Below are 26,105 nucleotides of genomic sequence, written 5' to 3' on the forward strand. Positions count from 1 at the left end.
AAACACATAGATAGTGTAAAGTTAAGATGGATGAATCCGTCTGCTGTCACATGATCTGCATTCCTGTCACGGTGGTGGTGAAAGCGTGTCCTAAATCCTCACAACTATTCGTAAAGGAATCGTTTTACCCAAAACACCTTCTTAAAGGTACTCCGTATGACTTCAAAGTCTAATTTTACACCGTTCTTCGCTGATGACTTTCTCATAATCCCTGCTGTAGCTTTCTAATATCATTTGTCACACATTGCAGTCGTTCTCATGACATTTGATATGGTGTTTGCCCTCACCGGTGTGACGTATTTTTGACTTGAAAACAAAGAATGACTAAACTGTCATTTTTGTGTGAACTGTCCCTTTAACAATAAAAATAAAAGTGGCAGCAGTTTGGAATGGTGAGCACCGCAACGGTTTTAGTATGAACAGGTCTCGAATTGCCTTTCATGGGAAATATGTTCAGGCAAACTAAACAAAAGGTGTGGCTCTGTTTCCCTGACAGCGTACAGTTATTTACAATAGGACGTTTCAAGCGAGTATTTTGATAGATGCTGTTCAAAAGCAAAGTCATGTTGCTTTCCTAGATCCTATCTAGATTGGTTTGGCCTAATGACCCGCTGTTTCAGAACCATGTTTGGGAAATTCCTTAAGCCGCCCGCTGCCGTGTTAGACCTGCAAAACAAAGATGTGCGCCGTCTGCAGACGCTGTGGTATTGTTTTAGAAAGAGAGGAAGTCTGTGTTATTTTAATGTTAAGGTTTCTGGTGCGTTTTAACAGCCTGAGAGCAAATGTGGTCTCTGGATTCACACATCTTGCAAACAAGAAGATTAATATAGGAGCGGTTGGTTTGTCCGAAAAGGTTTGTTTTTCTGTCCCGTGCAATGCTGAGGAGTCACGCTGTAGAGAGAAAAGGTCCTTTGTGGGTGATGTGAATGGCTATCAGGGGCTTTGTCTACAGGAAATGGATTTAGTTGGAAGCCTGCAAACAGTCTTGATTTACTAAACCCTCAAGAGAGGGTTAAAAAAGGCTTGCTTGCACCCTCCCATACATGAAATTGCAGTATATACTGCTCACTAAACAACTTTTAATTCTGAATATTTTGTTCAAATATGTCGTGAAGGATTAAGATCTAGCTTTATTTGGAAAGTTTTTATCAAGTCGTAATAGGCATTGAAAGTGCAACATAATAAGTGTATATGGTGAATGGTTACATAGTAAATAAAGCTTGTTTGGTGATCTGTTTTAACAACGGTGAAATGTGCATATTTTAAAACGAGTTTTAATTAAAGACACAGGAAGCAAATATTTAATGCACAAGTATTAGCATGCATGCTTAGGCTCACGGCTGTTTGCGGTTGCTGAGCAACAAGCAGTTTTAGCACACTAATACAAAGTGTGCACCTCGCAGCATTTCACATCTTCATGTGGCTCAGTGGATAGACAAAGTGTTAGCAATGCAAAGCTCATTGGTTCGTACCCAAGAAACACACAAACTGTTAAAAGCATTGTATATGCATTGGATAAAAGTGTCTGCTAAATGCATAAATGCGCAAATGTTTAGTATCCTTTGAAAATAAACTTGCAGAACTTTGTCTTGTTGTGTATTCAGACGAGGATCTCATGATCCATCAGGACCTTGTGCTAATATGTTTACAGTACAGTTCTAAGGAAGCGTGGCCGTCTGATGGATCTTTCTTGTGTTTATCTCATCCCTCGAATTGCTTTCCATATTTCTCCCATAATCAGATCCCGAGCCTGGGCCCTCTTCCCGGGATTCGAGCCAGCCCTCCTCTGGGTCCAATGTCATTGCTATTCATCGCGAGGGCGTGTGCGTGCGTTTTCATGGTATGAAAAATAAAACAGATCATTACAGTAAAACTCTGCTTATCACATTTCTGCCGTGTCGCAATCTTTCACTTACAGTGTTTGAATGTCTGTATGGTGCTGTGAGTTAAAGATTTGAGCTGAAAAGTACGAAATTGAAGCCTCACCTGTGCCTGATCGACTCCCTGGCTGTCACGCTAGCACCCTGAGATCTCCATATGTTTGTTTCACACTGAGCAAATTGAAACCCTGGGAACAGCTGACCTTGTACGGGTTAATGATTAAACCGTTTTATCATAATGCTGGTACATGGTGTGTCTCCATAGTTGGAGCTTTAACAAACAGGCAGCGATGAGGCTTGTGACTGTATCATTTATTTTTGTCTCTTGCTGTTCTGCATCCAGTCATGTCTGTGTTATGGATGACTAAAAGCTACAATCTGATGATGGTCTTACAAGGGAACATTTTGGAGCTAAAAACTATTTTATTCAGAATCTGATCCATTTTATAAAAATGATATTGGAGCAAAATAAATTTAATGAGGTAACAATGTACTAAAACACAGTATTTAGCTGAGAACGATCACAATTTTAATTCAAGCTCAGATTTTTTCTCAGTTAAAGGGACACTCCACTCCAATATGCTAATTTCCAGTTTATTTTTACCGTTTTGGAATCCATTCAGCTGATCTCCGGGTCTGGCGCTACCACTTTTAGCATAGCTTAGCATAATCCATTAAATCTGATTAGAACATTAGCATCGCGCAAAAAACTAACCACAGTGATATTTTTCCTATTTAAAACTTGACTCTTCTGTAGTTACATCGTGTAATAAGATAAGTTGCGATTTTCTAGGCCGATATGGCTAGGAACTACTCATTCTGGCGTAATAATCAAGGACTTTGCTGCTGTAACATGGCTGCAGCAGGCGTAGTGATATTACGCACTGCCCGAAAATAGTCCCTTGCTATTGAAAGTTACTAAGGGGACTGTTTTCGGCTGCTGCGTAATATCATTGCGCCGCCTGCAGTCATGTTATGGCAGCAAAGTCCTTATACGCCAGAATAAGTAGTTCCTAGCCATATCGAAACTCTTTGGTTATTTTTTGCAGCAATGCTAATGGTCTAATCAGATTCAACGGATTATGCTAAGCTAAGCTAAAAGTGGTAGCGCCAGACCCGGAGATCAGCTGAATGGATTCCAAAAAGGTACAAATCAAATGTTTAACTCTAAGGGAGCTGGAAAATGTGCATATTTTCAAAAAAAGTGGAGTGTCCCTTTAATTACTGAAGTATCTAGAATGAGAATTGTTAAAGGAATAGTCTACTCATTTTCAATATTAAAATATGTTATTACCTTAACTAAGAATTGTTGATACATCCCTCTATCATCTGTGTGCGTGCACGTAAGCGCTGGAGCGCGCTGCGACTCTTTGATAGCATTTAGCTTAGCCCCATTCATTCAATGGTACCATTTAGAGATAAAGTTAGAAGTGACCAAACACATAAACGTTTTTCCTATTTAAGACGAGTAGTTATACGAGCAATTTTGGTGGTACAAAATAAAACGTAGCGCTTGCTTTTCTAAGCGGATTTAAAAGAGGAACTATATTTTATTGCGTAATAGCACTTTTGGGAGTACTTCAACTCGCCTGAAAAGTCCGCTCCCCTTCTCCCTCTCATAATGGGAGAGGGAGGGTGTTACTGCGCCGAGTTGAAGCACTCCCAAAAGTGCTATTACGCCATAAAATATAGTTCCTCTTTTAAATCCGCTTAGAAAAGCGCTACGTTTTATTTTGTACCACCAAACTTGCTCGTATAACTACTCGTCTTAAATAGGAAAAACATTGATGTGTTTGGTCACTTCTAACTTTATCTCTAAATGGTACCATTGAATGAATGGGGCTAAGCTAAACGCTATCGAAGCGTCGCAGCGCGCTCCAGCGCTTACGTGCACGCACACAGATGACAGAGGGATGCACCAACAATTCCCAGTTAAGGTAATAACATATTTTAATATTGAAAATGAGTAGACTATTCCTTTAAATTCTTCATGACTCACTTTCACTAGAAACAATGTTTTTTGCAGAATTTTTGTCACATGCCTTTAAGAACATTGTGTTGGACTAGATTTAGATTACGTTTGACATTCGCTTTAATCCAGAGTGTCTTAAAATGCATTGGATCTGAACACAATATCAGTATGTATGATCCTCTTTGCATCCTCATTTTGAGGATCTTGATGATCCTGGTTTCGAACCCATGACCTTTGTGTTACTAATACACTCAAAAAAAAAAAAAAAAAAAAAATGTCACAGGGATGGTACATTTTAAAAAGGTCCTAATATGAACCATTTTGAAACCGATATGTACCTTACCATATACAAATACTTTGAGGTACCAATATGCACTCTTTATGTACAAAAGTGTACTTTTTGAAAAAGTACTGCCGCAGTGATAACTTTTTGTACTTTTTTTGTGAAAGTGTACAATGCCGTACCAGTTGAGCTAACAGGATCCTTAATTCAGCTAACTTTATTGCATAACACACACATTGTGCTGATTCAGTAATTTAATTACATCATCACGCCTTCAAAAAACCCTTTAAACACTTCCCTATTGGTGGCTGTGACAGAGACTTCTCTTTTTTGTAACATTCACAAATCCTTACAGTCTATCAAATAGTTTATCTGACCTTGTGCGTTACCCTGGCACCCCCCCCCAACCATTTTATCCTTGTTCTGTTCTGAACTCTGGTAAACGCAGTGTCCGGAATACAAAGTGTGCTATAAAGTAGACACTTTGAAAGTAGATTAAAAAACAGTAGCCATCGTGCCAACACTGTGCAACAACAAGAGGTGCAATTCTACCTCTGTGAAATTGTTTATAACATTGGAAAATGTTAATAGCTATGGTAAAAAATACTATGTCTTTGTTGTTTGCTTAAAGATTGATCAAATTAGGTAAGATAATATTGAATAAATAAATCCCCGAGGACAGAGCATGTTAAAACTTTGCGAATGAAGGCCATTCTGCAGAAATTTGCTGTGAAACAGATTCTCCCCTACTGAAAAATCCAGCAAAGACCAGCATAAGCTGGTATCTGGTTTAAGGTAGCAGAAGCTGGTCTAAGCTGGTGCTCCCAGCCTGGCAAAGCTGGTCAAGCTGATGGGACAGCTGGCCTTTCAGCCTGACCAGCTAAGTCCAGCTAGACCAGCTTAAAAAGTGACCAAAACACAGCTTGACCAGCTTGCTACACCAGCAATACCAGCTAAAAACCAAGCTGGAAGACCAGCTAAAACTAGCTCACCAGCTTATGCTGGTCTTAGCTGGATTTTTCCGTATCATGCGAATCTCAAAACAAGGATGTTGTGAAACATAATGTCGCAGGTGCCTTTTTTGTAATCTTGTGTACTTTTCAGTTCACTCTCAGAAAAAAGGTACCAAAGTTTTTTTACTGGGGCGGTACTTTTGAACAAGGTCCTATTATGTACCATTTAGGTACAAATATTTATGCACCTTTTAGGGAGCACTCACACTATCAAAACCATACGCCTTATTCAGCTTGCCGCCATGTTGATTCCAAAAACTTGGCTGTGAAAGGTGGACGTCCAGAGCGTGCGCTTTAAACCTGTTGTTTGTACTTTGTACTGGTCATTCAGCCATCATAACACAGAAAAGACATCATTTTACAAATTTCCACAGGACAAAGAATATCAAAAATCATGGATTGTTAAAATAAATAATAAATAAAATGACACACAGCCCTCTCACATGCCATCATATTGCTTAGTTGGTCTGTCGTGTGTGCAGCTCAGACATTCACGTAACCCTGCTGCATGCATCAAATGGTTTTTATGAAGGCAGATAAAAGTGAGTGGTCGCGCAATAGACGTCTCTTTTGAACCGCGCTCTGGCATGATTTGCGAGCAGATTGCGCGCTCTGTGCTTAAGCCCAAGTAAACCGCACTCGAGCCCTCCTCTGCAAGCCAGTCAGTACAAAAGTGTACTTTTTGATAAGGTACCGCCCCATTGACAACTTTGTACCCTCTTGTACCTCTTTTCTGAGAGCGTACTCAGACAAGGCTTGGATTAAGCCAGGATTATGCCTTAGGTAAATTAATGAGAATAAAACATTATTGTATGCATCTTGAGAAAAAACAATAGGGCTGATATATTTCAAGATTTGTTAAGGCTGGTTGTTTTTAGTTAAGAGCACTCATTTTAGTCTGTGATGGACAAAAGGGACACTTCACATTTTTTGAAAATATGCTCATTTTCAAGCTCCCCTAGAGTTAAACATTTGATTTGTACCTTTTTGGAATCCATTCAGTTGATCTCCAGGTCTGACTGTACCACTTTAAGCATAGCTTATAATAATCAATTGACTCTGATTAGACCATTAGCATTGCAGAAAATTAAAAGTTGTGTTTTTTTTAGGCAGATATGGCTAGGATACTCTCATTCCGGTGTAATAATCAAGGACTTTGCTGCCGTAACATGGCTGCAGCAGGTGCAATGATATTGCCCAAAATAGTCCCCTTAGTAACTTTCAATAGCAGGGGACTATTTTCGGGCAGTGCGTAATATCATTACACCTGCTGCAGCCATGTTACGGCAGCAAAGTCCTTGATTATTACGCCAGAATGAGAGTATAGTTCCTAGCCATATCTGCCTAAAAAAAACACAACTTTTAATTTTCTGTCAGTCTTAGTACATGATGTAACCTACAGAAAAGTAAAATTTTAAATAGGAAAAATGTCCAAAGTCTTTGGTTATTTTTTAGCACGATGCTAATGGTCTAATCAGATTCAATGGATTATGCTAAGATATGCTAAAAGTGGTAGCGCCAGACCCGGAGATCAGCTGAATGGATTCCAAAACTGTAAAAATCTAAAGTTTAACTTTAAGGGAGCTGGAAAATGAGTATATTTTCAGGAAAGGTGGAGTGTCCTTTTAAGCCTTATATCTTCTAAACGTTTCCCGGACAGTGATTAGAATAGTCCTAGAATAATATAAATGTATGAGCTGTCCAAACTGAAAACAACTTGCACTGACATATCTTTAAATACATCAGTGCCTTTTGTTTTGCCTTAAAATGCACACAGGTAATGTTTTTAACAAGGCATGTTTGTTTAAACTAGTTCCTAATTAGTATAGTCCTGGCTTGAGCTAACTAGTTTCCTGGCTCTCTTGCAAGGTTATCAGTGCTGTGCTCTGGCAAAAATGAAAGAACCTCCGCAATGTCAGAAATGTTTATAAAACAATTTTTAAGGACATTTTTGCTTGCTGTTGTATGACAAACTGGTCTTAGGTTGTTACTTATTTGCAGTCAAATCTAAAGTCCTGCAGCAAAACCAGATATAAACCGTGGTAGCTGAAACTGTACTGTAACTGTTCAAGATCTTGATAGTGACATAAATAACCTCTTGTAGAATTCTCGAATAGTTAGGCGACAGACGCTTCCGGCCGATGTGCCAGCTGCGCGGTTTCCTGCGGACAGGCAGAGTTTGAAGTTGTCTGAATTTATTGCCACAGTCAATCTTCTCACTCGCTGTCTTTAAGACAAGCGGAAAAAGACTCAAAGTTAGAGAATTATTCAAAGTGTCGCTTTTTTAAACAAAAGATCTTCATATCCTCAGAAGACATTGATTTTTTTAGTCCTCTAAGAACTCTCTTAATAACAAGTAAATGGTTTTAGCCTCTAGAAATCCCCTCTGCACTTCCTTCATGATTAATCTATGTTAGAAGAAGTGAAACTCCTTTGGAGACTTAATCCTGTTTTCCACATCTTACATGTATTTATTAAGGGCACCCATATTAACCAGCATTGACACTATGAGATGTTACCAGCTTTACCAGAAAAGGGTACTGTCTTGCGAAAAGTCTTTATGGCTTTTTCTTTTCATCCCATATCAGTATAGACCAATGGGCACCAACCCTGTTCTTAGAAATCTACTTTACTTTCCTGGAGGTCACCTCCAACCCCAATCAAACACACCTGAACCTGCTAATCAAGCTTTAATACTGCTAACTAAAAATTAGAGGTAGGTGTGCTGACGCAGGGTTGGATCTAAAGTATTCAAGTGGGTGGATCATGAACAGGGTTGTTGACCACTGATATAGATGGATTTAACATAAGCAAACGGCTTTTGTGGCCCAAACTTAACTTTCACAAAGAATTAATAACAACAGAGTCCCTCTAGAGTAGATAATTTCTGATAACAAGCAAAATAAATAACAAGTAAATGCTAAAGCTTTTAAACTACTATACAGAGCTAGCGTTAGTGGGCGCGCACACCAAAGCTTTTATGCCGGCATATGTTTTCAACTATTTAAAATGGATGCTTGGCGTTTTTCAAAAAAATCATCAGCTGCCGTTTTTTTCACACTGAGCGAGAGTTAAAAAATATTCAACTTTGAGTGAAAAGCTCAGCTTGTCAATGTCAGTTCTCACACTGCCGTCCAATCATAGTGGAGGAGGGGCAGGACAAATATCACAACAACCAATCGGCGCATCGTACAATGACTAATAAACAAAGCAGAAGTATCACAGCAACCACAGCGCTCAGCTGAAGAAAGCTGTCAGTCGGCTGAAAAAAAAAGCTGACAGTCGGTGTCCGCCAGGCGTGTTTAGCCGCATTTTAATGCTTACCGTGTAAAATAAGTGTATAAATGTGAGCTACAAATCCTTACATTTTTGCCTCATTATCTCCCTTTGTTTTGGAAACCAAAACATTTTTATTTTCAACAAGATATTTGTTCCAATGGTCAGTTTAGCCACTAGCCAGATTGATTAACAAACACAGACCGGAAGTTAATTTCAGGCCAGGCGTCTAACCGTGACAATGCTTGTGTGTCTGATAAAGCGCCACCGAACTGTCAGAGAGTGAATTTGCACTTTTATTTAGGCTCTCTGTGGGTGCTTTTTTTATTAAGCCTAATTTCACAAAGCCAGACCATTCTGTTGTTTCCTTTAAATTTTATAGATTTTATAGAATTTTTTTAATAGAAATTATAGAAAAAGTATAATTATATTATATAGATTGTAGAAAAATAAAATCTAAAGTAAAACAAAAACAACTTCTGATGCCATACCTATGTTGCATCTTTGATCTTAAAGGGATAGTTCACCCTAAAATGAAAATTCTGTCATAATTTACTCGCCCTTATGTCGTTCTAGACTTCTATACATATCTTATAAATGATGAAGCACACAGCTGGTGGAAACCATTGACTTCCATCAATGGGAACGTCAATGGAAACCATCAACTCTGTGCTAACCTTACCATATTTTATCAAAATGTATTCCCCATCAGGGTTTCCCGCAGAAAGCGGTTAGTTAAGCTGGTAGGGTTGGGTGGGTGGATGTGGCTGGGGGCGTGGCAATCAAAGGGGCGTCATGATGAAATTTTTTTTTTTAAAGCTCACGTAACAAACGCTGTTTCTGCATTTCTGTATTTTCATGTTAATCTGGAGTACCTATAATAGAGTAGTATTACATCCTTTATATCTCTGAAGAGTCTTTAGTTTAATCAGATTTATAAAAGAAAGATTAGCTTTACAGATTCTTTCCGATAACGTACAAATAAATGAAGGAGGAGTTATACCACGGGAGGAGCGAGTACGAGTCATGCAACACTGTTTTAACTAATGATTCTCTATATGTTCGTGTCATTTATATAATATGCACGCGCCTATTTCCAACATAAGACAGAAGTTTTACTTACCGCATGCAACTCGTGACCCGGGTGGGAAAATCCAGCGCATCAAACACACGCAAAACGCCGCTGCTACCCCGGATAATAAACTATATCCATTGTTTCCATAAGGCTGACTTTCTTCTCCTTACATCCAAAAACACAGTTCTTCTTTCGTGCCATTGTTGAGTTTTGAAATTAAACTAAGCTTTGTCGCTTGATGTGAATGTTTGCAAGTGCTAGCGTCTCCCGCTGATTGACGAGTGGGTGGGGTTTTCCGGGGGAAGTGCCCATATAAAGAAGTGATGCGTATAGAAAACCCCTAAAACGTCAGCTGGACCTGTAATCGAAAAAAACTTCCCTAAACTTGTACGAACCCTGGCGAAGTGCATTCGGCTCAGAAATACTCTGTAACACGCCCAAATGCTTTTTAACAGAAAAAAAAATTTTTAACAGATACAACTAACGAAAATAGCTGCGTGATGAAGTGAAACTAAAGGGTTAATAAACACAAACTGAAGCAGATTTGTAAAACGTCTGGCGAACAATGATAGATAGCGCAAAGATTGTAAAAACTGATTATTTTCAATATTAATTACATTACCTTAAAGGAGTGTAACTACTGTAGCATTTAGATAATGCACATAAATAACGTGAGCAAGAGGGCTCAACAATTATATTTAATCAACAGGCACGTCAAACCTAGCTAGCAGGTTGCTGAAACAACACCTGGACCACGTCTTTCTCATTTCGACCGTGTGGCGCGCGTTGCCGCTCGCTGTGTGAAGAGCGTCTGCGCTATTCTACGAGATGCACTTGATGGCCTTTTTTGTAGCAAATTATTATTATTTTTTATTTATTTATTTATTTTTTGACGTAGTAAAGGCTGTAGGGTTTCCTAGCTTAGGCAAGCCTCCTGAACTGAAAAATGCCGCCAGAAACCCTGCAATACTTCTAAAGTATTTGTTTATCCTACTAATGGAAGTCAATGGATTCCACCAGCTGTGTGCGTATCATCATTTATCAAAATTTCATCTTTTGTGTTCATCAGAAAAAGATTTATACAGGTACACAATGAGGGGCTGCGTCAGTATGCCATGTTATGTCATGAACCAGGCTTCTGGCTAGCGTACAGGGCCAATTTTAAAGGTCACTGAGGGTGGCAATTCACCAGGGCACTAAAGCAAACTGGATATTGTGTTTCTAACTTGGGAAGAAAACATTGCAGGTGTGGTTCAGAAAGAGCAGCTCTCAGTGCCAGATTTAGGTAAGCCTGCTTTGAAGCTAATGACATCACTGCTCGGTCGCAAGATAACATTACTTTGAGCTCGCGCGGCATTCTTTCGTAAAATCAGATGGGCTTTTTCACCCACATATTGTTTTAAGATAAATAACAGATTAAACTTGCACTAAAGGTTATTTTGAGAGACACAGATTGTTACCGTGGAGTCGAGAGATATAACTTTAAAATTTACATCTTAATCAGCGTTTTCGGAATGGATACGAATACTAGATCTGTGTAAGGATCGCACATTAATTGTTGGATGTTTTTAAGGATGTGGTTTTATGTGTTTGTGGCATATTTGATTTGGAGCCCCAGGCTTGTTTTTGTTCGGGGCCAATGGGACTTTGAGACGGACGTGATGAAGAACCGATCAGATCTGGCGTGAGATGTGGGAACTGGGACATCGTCATTTAAACAGAAAGAGGTCATAGTGAGAGCATGTGTTTTGAAAGTGTTTATAAATGGTTGTTTTTAGATCTTTTGTTGGCTGTTTTTAGTGCAGCAGCAAAGAGGGAGGAGGGAGATCAAGAGGAGTAGCGGAGGGTGCGCATTGATGAACTCTGACATCCAGGTATTTGTCATAGATTCAGAGATCTTGAAATAGTTCACAAAGCAGAACAAGATGTTAAATTAAGCTAACAGTGTGTGTTTTGCTTTGATGTTAAAATAAAACTCCCTAGGGTGATGGGACGTGCTATATGCAACTTGTTTGTTGTATTTTAAAAATAGTAATTTAGTCTGTTGCAAGACATTATGTTTCATTCTGTTGTGCGCCAACTAGCTGTTATTAAAAGCAAGAATGCATCATTTGCAAACGCTCCCTAAAAAATGCGTTCGCTCCAGGTCGGGTGAACCTGAAACCTTATAATTGCTTAAGACGAGTTGACAGAAATTGTCAAAGTGGATGTGACTGGTAGACATTTACCAAGCACGAATTGTGGCCACTAGCTAGTAGGGGTGTAACAATAAATCGTGACACCCTCTAATATTCCTGTCCGATATCGAATCTAAATCACAAAGGCAGTATTATGCACAGATTTTTATGTATTATTTAGAGCTGCAAATTTCGACTATTTTTTCAACCGATTAGTCTATCGATTATTTTTTCGATTAATCGAATAGTCTAAAGATTTTTTTTACAAATAATAAATGTAACATCTGCTATTAATGCCAACATTTTATTGAAGCATTTTCTCAATTAAACAAATACACAAACAGTGCCAGTGCCAAGGAAAATATAACAAATCACATAAAAACAAGTCCAACATTAATTCAGCCTAACATAAACAGTGCAAAAGGGGCATTATTCACCTTAAACAAATAAAATATATTAATATTAAAGAAGTAAAATAAAAATAAATCAAACTGAATAATAACTCCTTAAAACATGTCCCGCTCTTTATTGTTCCAGCCCTAGTGCTAATCATAAACTAATGAAGAGTCATCATTAACTACAAAATGACTCACATGAAATCATTGTTTATTAATACATTAACTAAAAAAACATGTCATGTTGTACTTAATGATGACTCTTCATTAGTTTATGATTAGTACATGCATTTACTCAGCATTAGTTCAGACTGAAGTAAAAATAAGTTCATTGTGATTCATGAACCCTTATTATAAAATGTAACCATTATATTATTACTGTTAATATTATTACTATCAGTAGTAACGTTACTGCATTCTCATTTAGCATCAACTTTAACATTTAACTTTTCTTAAGTCTCGGGTAAATACAAATTTAGTTAGCATGATCTTCTAATATTTTATAAACGGCGTTTACGCTGCTGTTACTTTAAATAAACGCATGTCAGGAATACCTAACGAGACGAGCTTTTATAATATCTGCGCACATAGCAAAAAAAATAAGCTATGGGAACTCCGCGCTGCCAGCTGGCTTTCAGTGCACGCGGGCACATGCCTATCTCAGTGTAACACAGTAACTTATTATTTCATAACTTCTTAATATAAAAAGTTAAACATGTCCCGCTCTTTATTTACTGTTTCAACATACTGCCCAGACGCGATGCAATGTCGTGTCTGTCAGGCGTCTCGCAGCTCGTATTAAACTAAGATGTAAACACAGCTGTATTAAGCACAATATATGCCTGCATTGATTCTATTGTTGTATAAAAACTTACTGTAAAAATTCAAATACTTACTCTGCCGTCGCGTCATTTTGAGGTCGGAGAGCTCCAGGTTGTTTTCTTTTAAGATGATCATGCACAGATGTTGCGCTGCTGTGGTATGCCATTTCAGTTTTACACAGTTATGTTTTTATTTGGTCTCTGATTAAGTATTCCCACACTTTTGATCACGTTCTGGCAGTTTGGTATAAAACTTGTATTAACCGGTCGGAGCTAAAGCATCCTTCAATTGAAAACGAAAACAATGCGACGCATCGCCGCATTTCCGGCAAATCGACGTAATTACGTAATCGACGTAATCGACTACGTCGACGCGTCGTTCCAGCCCTAGTATTATTTGACCATCATCGATCTAAAATCACTGGTTGAGTCGTTTATACCCATACGGCAAAAAATGTATATATTTAAACATTTAAATATTTTAAACGTATTTCAAAATGTACAAAAAAAGGCCAAAAAAATATATTTGCTGAAATATAATATAAATTTTGTAATATGTTTACAAAATAAATTTTCACTAATATATGTTTGGCCCTTTTTTATATTTTGAAATATATTTTAAAAATAAATTAATTTTAAAGCATTAAAAAATATATTTTGCCCTCTATATATTTCAATCCATAGAAATATATTTACGTCGCATTGGAAAAAAAACTTAGTTTATGTTACGAACCTGTGAAAATAAAAATTTTAAAAAAAGTTAAAATTAAATATATTTTCAACTTCAAAAATATACTTTATAAAATTTAACTTGTATTTAGCATACATTTAAAATATTTTTTGGCAAAGAATACATTTTTGCCATGTGGGGTGTAAAAATGTATTTGCTTGCCCTTGAAATACGTTTTGAAATATATGTTGATAAATGAAGGTTAAAACTAAATATATTTCCAAATTGAAAAATATATTCAATTGAGCATTACTTTCTACAAAATGTTTTTAGCATTTATTTAAAATATATTTTTGGCCCCATAAATGTATTTTTTGCCGTATGGGTAACATGCATTTGAAAAAGCCACAATCGTCAAACATAATCATTTTAAATATTCTTTATTATTATGAAAATACCTGAAAAGGTTTGAAGATAAGCAATATAAATATGTTTTTAGGCATTTCCTGGAGATGCGTGTGTAAAGGGTACTTCGCATTTCACCATAATTCATTGAGAAGCATAGCAAGCAAATCGCACGATTTATCGTTATACCCCGAAGCGCATCTGTGAGCTTCATTATTAAAAAAAAAAGAATGTACCCTCATAATCTTTAATCAAAAATGCAAATCTCTTCTAAACAATCTCTCTTTACTTCCTGTTACGAGGAATGGCAGGAGCGTGAGGCTTGGGAAAATATATCCCAACCTTCAATGAACCAAATAATTCGAATTCAAGTCCAGCCCTAACTTTTTCATTCCTGAAGCCATTTACTCGATATTCTAAATGGCAGTGGCGTGGTTGGAAAGTGCAGATTAAGGGGCAGTATTGTCCCCTTCTGACATCACAAGTGGAGCCAGATTTCAATGACCTATTTTTTCACATGCTTGCAGAGAATGGTTTACCACAACTAAGTTACTGGGTTGTTCTTTTTTTTACATTTTCTAGGTTGATAGAAGCATGGTGACCCAATTTTAAATAAAAAATCGGATTTTTATTATTTTATGTCCCCTTATATTATGCAAAACTCTTGTGTATTGTGCCTTTAATTTTATATTGCCAGCAATACATTGTAAATACTTGATAAATAGCCCAGCTGTACTCTCCACCATCTTACATAACACAAGATTCATAACAGTCACAGCTGGATATCTGTTCTGTAATCGGTGGATGGACGGCATACTTTTCAATGATAAATAGTGCTTATTTATGCGAAGTCACTTCTTTCCCTGTCCATGTTCTTCGACTTTACCCATCTAAAGCAGAGTATGCAACTCGGTTTACAAATCGCAGACCCAAAGCGGAGCGGCAAGCATGAGATCTGTGTTTACGATATTAAACAACTCCTCTTTTTTAGGAGGAGCGAAGCGTGTTGCACTCACGTATTGTGTGTTGCTGCTCTACCCTATCCGTGGACAAAAGTATTTTCTGTTGGCTCTTTTTAAAATCCATCAACATCCCTGACTCTTTTATTGGCATTGCTGTTTTATTAATGAAACTTTGCAAGCATGTTAGTGCATATTAAACAACGTGTCATGTTAGGACTTATATTTGCAGGGTTCATGTAAAGGGGTTAGTAGTGAGTGATACAGAAAACGTAGTTGAACACAGTGTTCCAGCCTGAAATGCTCAAATGTTTGCTAAAGTGAGGTGTAAATTATCTTGACATTAGCAAAGACGTTTTGAGTGTTAGCGTAATACATCATTGTGTGTTATGAAAAGTCATTTTTCGAGAGCTAAATGGCTTTGCTTTCTAAAAAAATGTCTGTTCTTTAGTTCTCTATGAGTCTAAAAATAAGTACACTGTACACACTCTCAGAAATGAAAGGTACAAAAGCTGTCACTGGGACAGTACCACTTTAAAAAGTTCCTAATATGTACCATTTATGTACAGTTACTGTCAAAAAAAATTCCCTATACTTTAGATAATGGTAAAAAATTATGACAAGAACTGAGAGTTAAACTATTTAATATTTCACTGGTTTTGGCTGTTTTTCTGTTAGACTGTCTCACAAATTAATTAGTTTGAATAGCTGTCAGATGTTAAATGTACTGCGAGTACACAATTAGATAATACCAATTTAGGTCAACGAATTACCAAGCAATGATTCATTTTGTTCAATCTGTGGTGTAAAAAGGTCGCATTAGCAATAAAAAAACACTTAAGGAAAATATGGTCGGGTCAAAGTATCTAAATATTAGATAATCCAATTTTTTATACATTTTACTGGTAGTATGAAGACTTTTTTGGGTATAATATGTCACAGTTTACATTATTTTGCAGGAAATAATTCAAGGCCCAGGAAAGTTTTTTAAAATATACATAGATACAGGTCATTGAAAGTGCTTGAATCAATTTTATGCAAAAAATCCATATTGTCCATAAATCCATAATGTCATCAAATTTCTAGCCTTTTAAGCACACATGCTAAACAGTTCGCTTTAAATGCTTATATCTTCTGTATGCAAATGTTGATTCATACCAAAATGCTTTTTTGCGTAATTGTGTTAGACACATGAAAACGTCTCGGTATGTAACTCGAGAAGGGAACGAGACGCTGCGTCTCCCTTGCCATATTTCCTGCGTCCCTGTAACGCCGTCTTTGGCAATATTTCAGATACTTCCAGGCTCCCTCATCCCTCATCGTTAAGCCTCATTATTGGTTGAATTTGATATACACATTCAGGCGCACTTACCCGTGGAGGCGTCCCCAAAGTGTCACTGCAGTGACGCAGCGCGAGTTCCCTCGAAAGGGAACTGTAACAATGTATCTTAAAAGGTAACACGATGTAACCTTGCCCCCACATTTAGTCATTGAATTTGAGGGTATTGGACCTGGAAAGTCCTTGAAAGGTCCTTGAATTTGAAGTTAACTAAGGTGTGGGAACCCTTTTTTTTAAAGGGTACTGACCTAGTGACAGCTTTTGTACCTTTTCTCTGAGAATGCACATACTGCATGGTCTGCATGGTTGCAGACTGGATTTAGTGATGCTGGATTTAGTTTTTCCTATTGTGTTTGCTTACTGGCTTTTATAATTACAAAATATTATTTCACGGCTCTCTCTGTAATCTGATTTCTGATCAGTTTGGATGATGAACACTAATTTTGTATAATTTAATGTCATCTCAGATAATTTTATTTTTTTATGTGACATTGTGTTATTTCTTTCAAAATCTCTAAATTTTCTGTCTTCAATACATAATCAATACATTTAATTTTTATTGATCTGGTAAATGTCTGTGTAACAGCCTATCAGGGTAAAATGTTGTGATAGTGAATGGTGTGTAACAACATCATTCTCTACGTATTCAGTTACATGGCTAAAATAAGTTACATTGGTGTTCTATCTATATCTAATGTTACTTTACATGGTTTACGTTACATTTTAACCACTTTCCCTGTATTCACCAAACTTTGGTAATAAAATGTGGCGCTTGTGGTTTACCATGTTTTCATTTGTATTTCAGCTTATGAAAATGAGTCTGAAAATAGCCACATGCTATTAATAGCATTGAGTGTTTGTTTTTATGGGGAGGAGATGTCAAATTACGAATCCATCCCATTCGGTGAAAGTCATCAGTTCCTACAAAAGTGTCAGATCTCAAAGCAGGAAATGACTCCGCACCAGCTCGTAATCTTTCAACTAAACAGACATTTCCTGCTCAACTTGTTATTTGACTTTTGTTACAAGCATTTATCCCAACCCACCCCCCCCCAACACCGACTTCATAAGAATTAGCCTACAGTATCAACAGCATACTTTGCATATTAAGCTGGGATGGCAGTATTAAGATACTCTGGCAGTAAATATATTTCACTATTTAAATATAACACATAGGGCTGGGCAACATAATCGATTTTTCGATTAATCGTTTTTTTAAACGTGGTCGATTCAGAACCAATTCTTAAAGAGCAGAATCTATTTTTTTCCATATTTTTTTCTGCAAACATTGAACGTAAGATTAACGTTAATCAAATTACTAGTCTTCTTCACTAGATGTCACCCTCTTTTTTTGCGCGATGTTACCAAGGAGCCCGTCATTCTTTCATTCAGTGCTTAAGATGGCGGATTTGTATTAAATCTATATTCATTGACTTGAATCGAGAATCGAGTATAAAAACCAACCCGAGAACCAAAATTGAAAATTGAACCGAGAATCGAAACCGAATCGATTTGATAGCTTGTGAATCGAAATTGAATCGATCTGGAACACATCTGAATCGATACCCAACCCTAATAACACACATCACCGTTAACATAGGTTAGGTAGTAAGTGTTGTTGCGACCTTATTTTTTATTATTTTAAATATTTTTTGTAAACTTGAGAAACATGTAAGACTTTCAATTTGTTACAACATGAGAAAGTAAGTCAGAAAGTCATGCAACAATTGTGTATGTTTAGAAGTGTTCATATTTTTTTAGGGTGTTTTCACATATAGTTCATTTTAAAAGAACCAAACCTAGTTCACTTAAAGTGAACCACAAAAGGAACTAGCTGAATGTGACCTCAGTCCTTTTGGTGTTCACATCACAACTTCATAAGAACTCAGATCCCAGCTTTCTGTGCAGCAGTTGATTTGGATACAATGTCCAAACGACACGCAAAGCGGACCGGGACCTCATTGATTTCACATATCAAAAAGAAATCGAACCACAAAAGAACCCAAAAGCGAACCGTACTCAGACCACCTCCTGACGTGGTCTGAGTTCGGTTCACTTCTGGGTCCTTTTAGGGGGGTCTGAGATCACTTGGTTTGTTCACATATACACCATGAACTGATCTGAGAGCGTTTGGAGGGCTCAAACGAACTAGGTGTGAAAACACCCTAATTATATCCCATTTGGTGCTGCTTGGTTATTTTTAATCCAGCTCGTAGTCAAAAATTGACAAACCCAGCCGTCAGGTTAAATTAATCCAGAAATTGTTTATATTTGACCAAAACAACCCAGCATTTTAGGATGAAAAAACCCAGCATAGCTTTAAAAATAAAATCCAACTGATTGGGTTTGTCCCCATATGACCCAAAGTTGTGTTGCAAATAACCCAGCATTTTTTAGAGTGTTATGCCATGAAAATTAGTAAACATGAACATTTAACCTTTTCTGCCTTTTTTTTAACTTGGTTAGGTAATTTTTAAGGTCATTTTAACCCAATGGTTCGTTTTGTCTACATTCTAAAAAAATGCTGGGTTATTTTTGCGTTGGGTCAAAAATGGGACGATCCAGCCGTTGAGTTAAATCAACCCAAAAAATGGTAATATTTAACCCAACAATGGGTTGAAACAGCCAATCATTTTGAGTTGAAACAACCCAGCATATGTTGAATTACAACCCATCAGGCTAAGTTTGTCCCTTTTTCACCCAACGTTGGGTCAAAAATAATGTATATTTTACCCAAACATGTGCATTTTTTAAAGCGTATACTGCATATATTTATTTTATATGCATGGGTTTTATAACCTTATTAAACTAATTCAAACCTTCAATGTTTCTGTTTTCCTGTTGGTCTTCTGCAGGTGCAAAATTAGATGTGCATGTGCACGAGAGTTGTTGTCTGTAGGCAAATTTCTCTGTATGATGCAGACAGACAGTTCATTTTAATGTACCGCCATCTGGTATATCACACGTTGCAGTTTCCATTGTCACCTGTAACTTTACATGCAAGTGATGCATCAAAGGCTTGCTTGTGCATTTCTGTTCTAAATAGCTCTATGATGTGTGCCTGATGTCTGTGCTAGGCTTTCATTGCAGAGTTGATTTTACATGACACAAGACAGCACCTCCATTCCATTTTGGAGGCCTGGCCATTGTCATTTAATTCTGGTCTGAGTCCGTCCTTTTTGCATCTCGCAGGTGAACCGCCCCCCGCTGTAGCGTTCCGTCCAAGCAGAGGACATGGAGGAGTGCGATGCCCCCCCGGCCAGATTTAAAAGGAAGGCCTGGGCTCAGAGCCGAGACTCCTGGCAGGCTTCTGAGTCTCAGGACCAGGGCGCAGAGGAGCAGCTGTCTGCCCAGCCTATAGAGGATAAGCCGTCCACAGCCACACAATCAGGTACTAAACTATCAAAGTTTAAAAAAAATTGTATTATAGTTCTGTGGGGAGTACTGGTATTTACTACTAAGTACTTGGCAGTAGTTATTCATACTAGTGAATGTTAGCGTATGGTGCTATAGTGTTTATCTTGATATTTTTGTATTTGCTCCGAAATATTTTTGTCATTTCATAATTTCCTATAACAAGGCATAACCTTGTTATTTAACGAACAGCAATATTAACTCAATATTTGCAATTATTGATAAATGATAGTGCTTGGAACAGCATTTGATACAGTTTCATGCCAGTCATTATAACCTGTTAAGACCAAATAAAATAGCATTATGGTCATCAATTTCAGCCAGAGGAGTGACACGTCTTGCTTACTGTTTATTTATCATTGCATTTAAGGAAATTAATTTGCTTATTATGCAGGACATTTATTCATAGCTCTCATTTTTTTGCCCTCAGGTCCTGTACCAAACAAAATAACGAGCTGGCTCAATGGCTGCAGGTAAGTCGACATTCATGAACTTCCAACGCAAATGATGTAAGAGGTCTGTGTGCGCGGTGTGACGTGAATTGTTAAATAAACAAATTACACGGAGGCTTTTTTAACGCTCTGACAAACAAGAGTCCTCTGTCCTCCGTTTTGGTGCAGTACATTTTAGAGAATAGTGTGAATAACTTAACAGGTTTGGACGAGAGCAGCAATTTTCCCAAAGTCAGGAATATCATTAATCGTGAGGATTGATGTTTTCCCCTAAAGTTTTTTGGGGCATGATTGTCTCTCAGCCTCACAGTCTGTGTTTGTTGAGATGTACGACTGTTTTACTCTTAGAAGTAAGAAGAAAAGCTGTTGCAATTGGTTTACAGTACTGTGCAAAAGTTTTAGGCCACCATGCCAGAATTAGATTTGTTGTTTTTGCAATGTATAGTGATCATATATAATTGTTTCTCAGTCTCTTGAATACATCCAAAAAATACAGGAAATGTGTATATATTAAAAACTGTATAAAAATGTAAACTGATGTGTCAAGTTTTTAGGGTAAACTCCTCTTCCACTTGAGCAATAGCAGAAACTGCAGTATCCTTAAACCTGAATAAAATTAAATCCTAATTTTTTAATTTTAAAGAAATTAGTCTTTTTACTTCATTCTGCTCAAAAACCCTCAACATGTGTTTAGTGCCAAGAGAGGTCACACTAAACACAGACGATGCCTAAAGAAGACATTTAGTCCTGAATTTTGATCTTTGTGTTGCTACCATAATGCTTGAACTAACCGTTTTTAAAGAAACTACAGAAAATTTGGGTAAAATCATTTTTTGCAGTGTATAATGGTTGGATTTGTGCATGCTCAAAATGTCAAACATTACATAACAGTCCATGATTAAAAATGTTTGATACTTTTGGAGCTTTAGTGTGCCAATCTTGTTTTATATTCTTCTGCACTGCAAAAAATGATTTTCACGAAAAAAAATCTTAGTATTTTTGTCTTGTGTTAGTAAAAATATCAAAAAATTCTTAAATTAAGATGCTTTTTCTTGATGAGCAAAACGACCCAAGAAAATAAGTCTAGTTTTTAGACCAAAAATATCAAATGTAAGTGATTTTGTGCATAAAAGTAGCAAAAAAAACTGCCAATGGGGTAAGCAATTTTTTCTTGAATTTTCTTGAAAAATTTTCAAGATTTTTTGCTTACCCTATTGGCAGATTTTTTTGCTTGTTTTATGAACATAATCACTTAAATTTAATATTTTTGGTCTAAATACTAGACTTATTTTCTTGGGTCGTTTTGCTCCTCAAGAAAAAGCATTTTTATTTAAGAATTTTGAGATATTTTTCCTGAAAACAAGACAAACATACTAAGATTTTTTTTCTTTTTTTTCTTTAAAATAATTTTTTGCTGTGTATATACACCGTAAAAATTACGTTCCCACTTAGTACAGATATTAAAAAATTCTTAAATTAAGCTGCATTTTCTTGATGAGCAAAATGACCTAAGAAAATAAGTAAAAAAATAAGACAAAAAATATACTTTAAGTGAATTTGTGCTTAAAAAAAGCAAAAAACCTACAAAGATTTTTTCCCATTGACAGATTTTTTTTGTTTTTTGTTTGTTTGTTTGCTTGTTTTGAGCACAAATTTTATGTTTTCGTCTAAAAACTGGACTTATTTTCCTAGTTCATTTTGCTCATCAAGAAAATGTATCTTAATATAAGAATTTTTTTTATATTTGTACTGAAAACAAGACAAAAATACTAAGTAATAAAGTCATTTTTTGCAGTGCAGATATTTAAAAATTCTTAAATCAAGATGCATTTTCTTCATGAGCAAAATGACCTAAGAAAATAAGTCAAAAATAAGACAAAAAATATACTTCTGGTTAAACAATCTGCAAAGATTTTTTTCTTAACCCCTTGAGAGATTTGTTTTTGTTTGTTTGTTTTTTATTTGCTTGTTTTAAGTACACATTTTATGTTTTCGTCTAAAAACTGGACTTATTTTCCTAGTTCATTTTGCTCATCAAGAAAATGTATCTTAATATAAGAATTTTTTAATATTTGTACTGAAAACAAGACAAAAATACTAAGTAATAAAGTCATTTTTGCAGTGCAGATATTTAAAAATTCTTAAATCAAGATGCATTTTCTTCATGAGCAAAATGACCTACGAAAATAAGTCAAAAAATAAGACAAAAAATATACTTCAAGTGAATTTGTGCTTAAAACAAGCAAAAACAATCTGCAAAGATTTTTTTTTCTTAACCCCTTGAGAGATTTGTTTTTGTTTGTTTTTTATTTGCTTGTTTTAAGCACAAATTTTATGTTTTGGTCTAAAAACTAGACTTATTTTCTTAGGTCATTTTGCTCATCAAGAAAATGCATCTTAATATAAGTATTTTTAAATATTTGTACTGAAAACAAGACAAAAATGCTAAAAGTTATCTTTTGCAGTGTACTGTAGTGCACATGGGCTGTTATGGGAATGTGTACATTTATAAATAAATTGTGCACACAGTACATCACTGGAGTTGGCAAACAATGACAGCGTTTCAAATTCTAGGTGATTTTTTTTCTTGTGATGTCTGCCTAATCAGATTCTGAACTATCATCAATTCCCGTTGAACTCGTTCAGCCATGACTCAAATGAACTGTTTGAGTATCGCACCACGCGCTAGGTCAATAAAAATACCTCGTGGCACTACTGTCCTAATTCCCAATTCCTGCTCATTATCATTAAACACACAGACCGAACAGATATCCTCCCACAGGCTGACAGGAAATGTAAGTTTCTCGCTGTAGAGTTTGCTGGATATCCGGAGGCTAAAGACCTTGCTGTCGGTCCTGCCGGCGTTGTGTAACGCGGGCAGCGCGTGAGCTATTCTTAGGCCCGCCACCGGTGTTTTTCTCACGCCATTTGCGTCTCAAGTTGTCTTAATGAAAGTTGCGAGTGGGTTCGGCGACGATGATCTGTAAGTGTCCAAGAAAGAAAATGCACGTCGGTTTTATGTGAATTTCGTGTGGTATATGTTGCTTTTTATGGGTTCACAGAACTGGCAGGGAGCCTAAGGGGACACGTCAAGGGTTTTTGTTTTTCTGTGTTTCTGCTCGAGTGAGAGAAATGGAGAGTGGACGTAATGTTTATGGACGCAATGTTTTTCATCTGTCAACAGGACTCCGCTTGGGTCCTCTTTGGATGAACAGGGCACCAGCCCGTCCAAAGGTGAGTTCATGTTCTTCAGACCAAAATGTTTATTTGCTGTATGTAAAGAAGAGCTCCACATATGTTGAAGTCTGTCTTTGAAATATAAGGTGTATAGTTCATGTTCTTGTTAAGAACTTAAAGCAGTTCATATAAGTTCTGAAACAGTATGACGGTGCGCAAAACTAAAGTTCCTGTCCAGCTCATATCAAATACGTAAATAACATTAACGTGTTTTGAATGCTATGCATTAAGAAGACTTGGAATAATGTGGAGACATTGAAACTGCTGTTATGATTCACAATGCCTTTGAAGTGCCGCTATGTCATTCTCTAGAAATATAAAAATAACAGCAGACCACACAACAGTTGACATGTGGGGGAGTAAATACCGACGGATATTCATTTGCATGTGAACCGTTTCCTTAACTGCACTAGTGGATAGTTTTTCGTGTACCTCTTCACCACTCCTTGTGAACTTTGGAGCAAGATCTCTCACGCTGCATAGCGCTAAAGTACACATGTACATTTCCTTACACACACAAGCATATGCTGCCTTGGGAACAACAACAGACCCCACACATTCCGACAAAAATAAGCGCTCGATTAGATCAACATTTCTCTGAGAGCTTGTCACCAAAAAGATCAGGATTATGCATTTCAGTTCTGGTTCCGGTCATCAGCAGTCCTTCGAATAACTTCACAGGTATTTGCACCAAAGTGTGTAAATATTTACCTTTAACCTCTGAATTGCGTGCAAGCAAATGCCTCAGTCGGGCAGCGGAGAGCTGCTTGGATCGTGTCCCATGTGTGTTCAAGTGGCTCAATGGAGAAGAAAATGGGAATTGATCACCTGTTCGTCACGCAGGCTCAGTGCAAAGTGCTCTCTGAAAGGTTTTCTTTGGACTTTTCAGGAGCGTTAAAGAATGGATGCAGTTTTGAAGATGACCTGTCCCTTGGAGCCGAGGGTGAGTGCGCTCAACTTTACTCTCTTTATTAAACGTAATTATACTCAAGTGTTGCTGCTTTGTGACGAACGTGCCCGAGTGTTTCACATAGCTTCTTAAAGGGTAATTGTGTCAACAAGTCATCGGTATTGGCAAACAAGATTGACTGCCGCGTTATTTTCGTCATATGTTTATTTTGTTCTTGAAAGACTTGTGAGTCTGTTATCTTTTGTGCGGTTTCTTCTCTGGAATTACGTCTTGTGCTGGCGTGTAAGCTCATAGCGTGCACGCGCATGCATGCCATACTTTGGTTAAATGATTTTACTGGTGCTTGAGATAACTTCTTCGATTGCATGGTGTGAGACATTGTCATTGTAGTCGGGAAGTAAAGCTTTGACACTTGAACTTGATTCTACAAGGTCCTGATATTTAGTGCATGAATGTGACCTTGTGTGTGCATTTTAAGGTTAATCTTTACTAACATGAAAAGGCTTGTAAAACTTTTTCAAGTATCATTTGTCACGTATATAACCATGCACCGTGTGATATATGGCGAAATGCTTTATACAACACACATCCCACAGTATGTGCACATGCAGTAAAGTTACAGTAAAAAAGTATCATATTAAAGGACTAGTTCATTTTCTTAAAAAAATAAAAAATCCAGATAATTTACTCACCACGTCATCCAAAATGTTGATGTCTTTCTTTGTTCAGTCGAGAAGAAATTATGTTTTTTGAGGAAAATATTCCATGATTTTTTTTTTCATTTTAATGGATCCCAACACGTAAGTTTTAATGCAGTTTAAAATTGCAGTTTCAACAGAGTTTCAAAGGACTCAAAATGTTCCCAAACAAGGCATAAGGGTCTTATCTAGTGAAACAATTGTCATTTTTGCAAGAAAAAAAAAATCTGCACTTTTAAACCACAACTTCTCGTATATCTCCGGTCATGTGACGCAACAGTGTTACCTTGCGCAATACGCCATCACATCAAGAGGTCACGGAGGACGTATGCGAAACTACGCCCCACTGTTTACAAGTGTGAAGAAAGAGGACCGTTCCGACGTTGTTGTATGTTGAATGATACTAATTAATGTCTTTGTGTCAGTTTATTGTTTAAAATGGTGCGCAAATGTGCATTTCATATATGTAACATGTGACCTTTCCACAGCAATACGCAATTACGTGAGGTCCCGCTGGCGCATCACAGGACCGGAGATAGACGAGAAGTTGTGGTTTAAAAGTGCATATTTTTTTATTTCGTTTCACTAGATAAGACCCTTATGCCTCATTTGCGAACATTTAGAGTCCTTTGAAACTCTGTTGAAATGCAATTTTAAACTACATTAAAACTGTTATGTGTTACGTGCGACATACAACAACGTCAGAACGGTCCTCTTTCTCCACACTTGTAAACACTGGGGCGTAGTATCGCATGTGTCATACGTGACCTCTTGACGTGATGACGTATTACGTGAGTTCGCGCTGGCAGTCCTTAGAAACTGCAATTTTAAACTGCATTAAAACTGTTAGGGTTGGGGTCAGGGGCGTAGGCAGAAATTGTATTTTGGGTGGGCCGGAGCAAAAGTGAGTGGGCCAATAGTTTATCCTTGAATAAAATGACTTTAATAATAATTAAACCTTATAGTAGAAAAAAAGAATTGACAATCTGCATAAACAGTGACATCTTTCCTTTGCAATTTTCGGTGAAGGCAATAATAAAACATGATCAACCAACACATAGCTCAACAAAGGCTGGACAAACCAGGCCAGGCAGTCTTATTTAGGCTAGTCAGTAGTGCAAAACAGTTC

At 37.0% G+C, this 26,105-nt stretch overlaps 1 protein-coding gene and 1 long non-coding RNA gene across 6 annotated transcripts in view; one reads left to right on the forward strand and one right to left on the reverse strand.

Annotated features, from left to right (window-relative positions):
• itprid2 (ITPR interacting domain containing 2) overlaps positions 1–26,105 on the forward strand; it is a 63,961-nt gene that overhangs the window by 1,012 nt on the left and 36,844 nt on the right. For 4 of the 5 annotated variants that reach the window (XR_012358139.1, XM_055214742.2, XM_073854680.1 and 1 more), the window contains exons 2-5: positions 19,458–19,656; positions 20,110–20,152; positions 23,316–23,365; positions 24,258–24,311. Coding sequence is in view for 4 of the 5 variants with exons in the window: in XM_055214742.2 (XP_055070717.2) it covers positions 19,500–19,656; positions 20,110–20,152; positions 23,316–23,365; positions 24,258–24,311 (304 nt within the window). In the remaining variant the exon portion in view is untranslated. Of the gene's footprint in view, positions 1–19,457; positions 19,657–20,109; positions 20,153–22,886; positions 23,115–23,315; positions 23,366–24,257; positions 24,312–26,105 lie in introns of those variants that run through there. The other variant, XM_073854681.1, reaches the window with a different exon arrangement.
• On the reverse strand, positions 1,259–2,098 carry LOC141350164 (uncharacterized). Its single transcript, XR_012358140.1, has 2 exons — positions 1,987–2,098; positions 1,259–1,804 (listed from the first exon to the last, which is right to left on the reverse strand). It is a non-coding gene; the product is annotated as an uncharacterized lncRNA (long non-coding RNA).

Source organism: Misgurnus anguillicaudatus, chromosome 17, assembly GCF_027580225.2.
Source record: "Misgurnus anguillicaudatus chromosome 17, ASM2758022v2, whole genome shotgun sequence".
Classification (NCBI taxonomy): domain Eukaryota; kingdom Metazoa; phylum Chordata; class Actinopteri; order Cypriniformes; family Cobitidae; genus Misgurnus; species Misgurnus anguillicaudatus.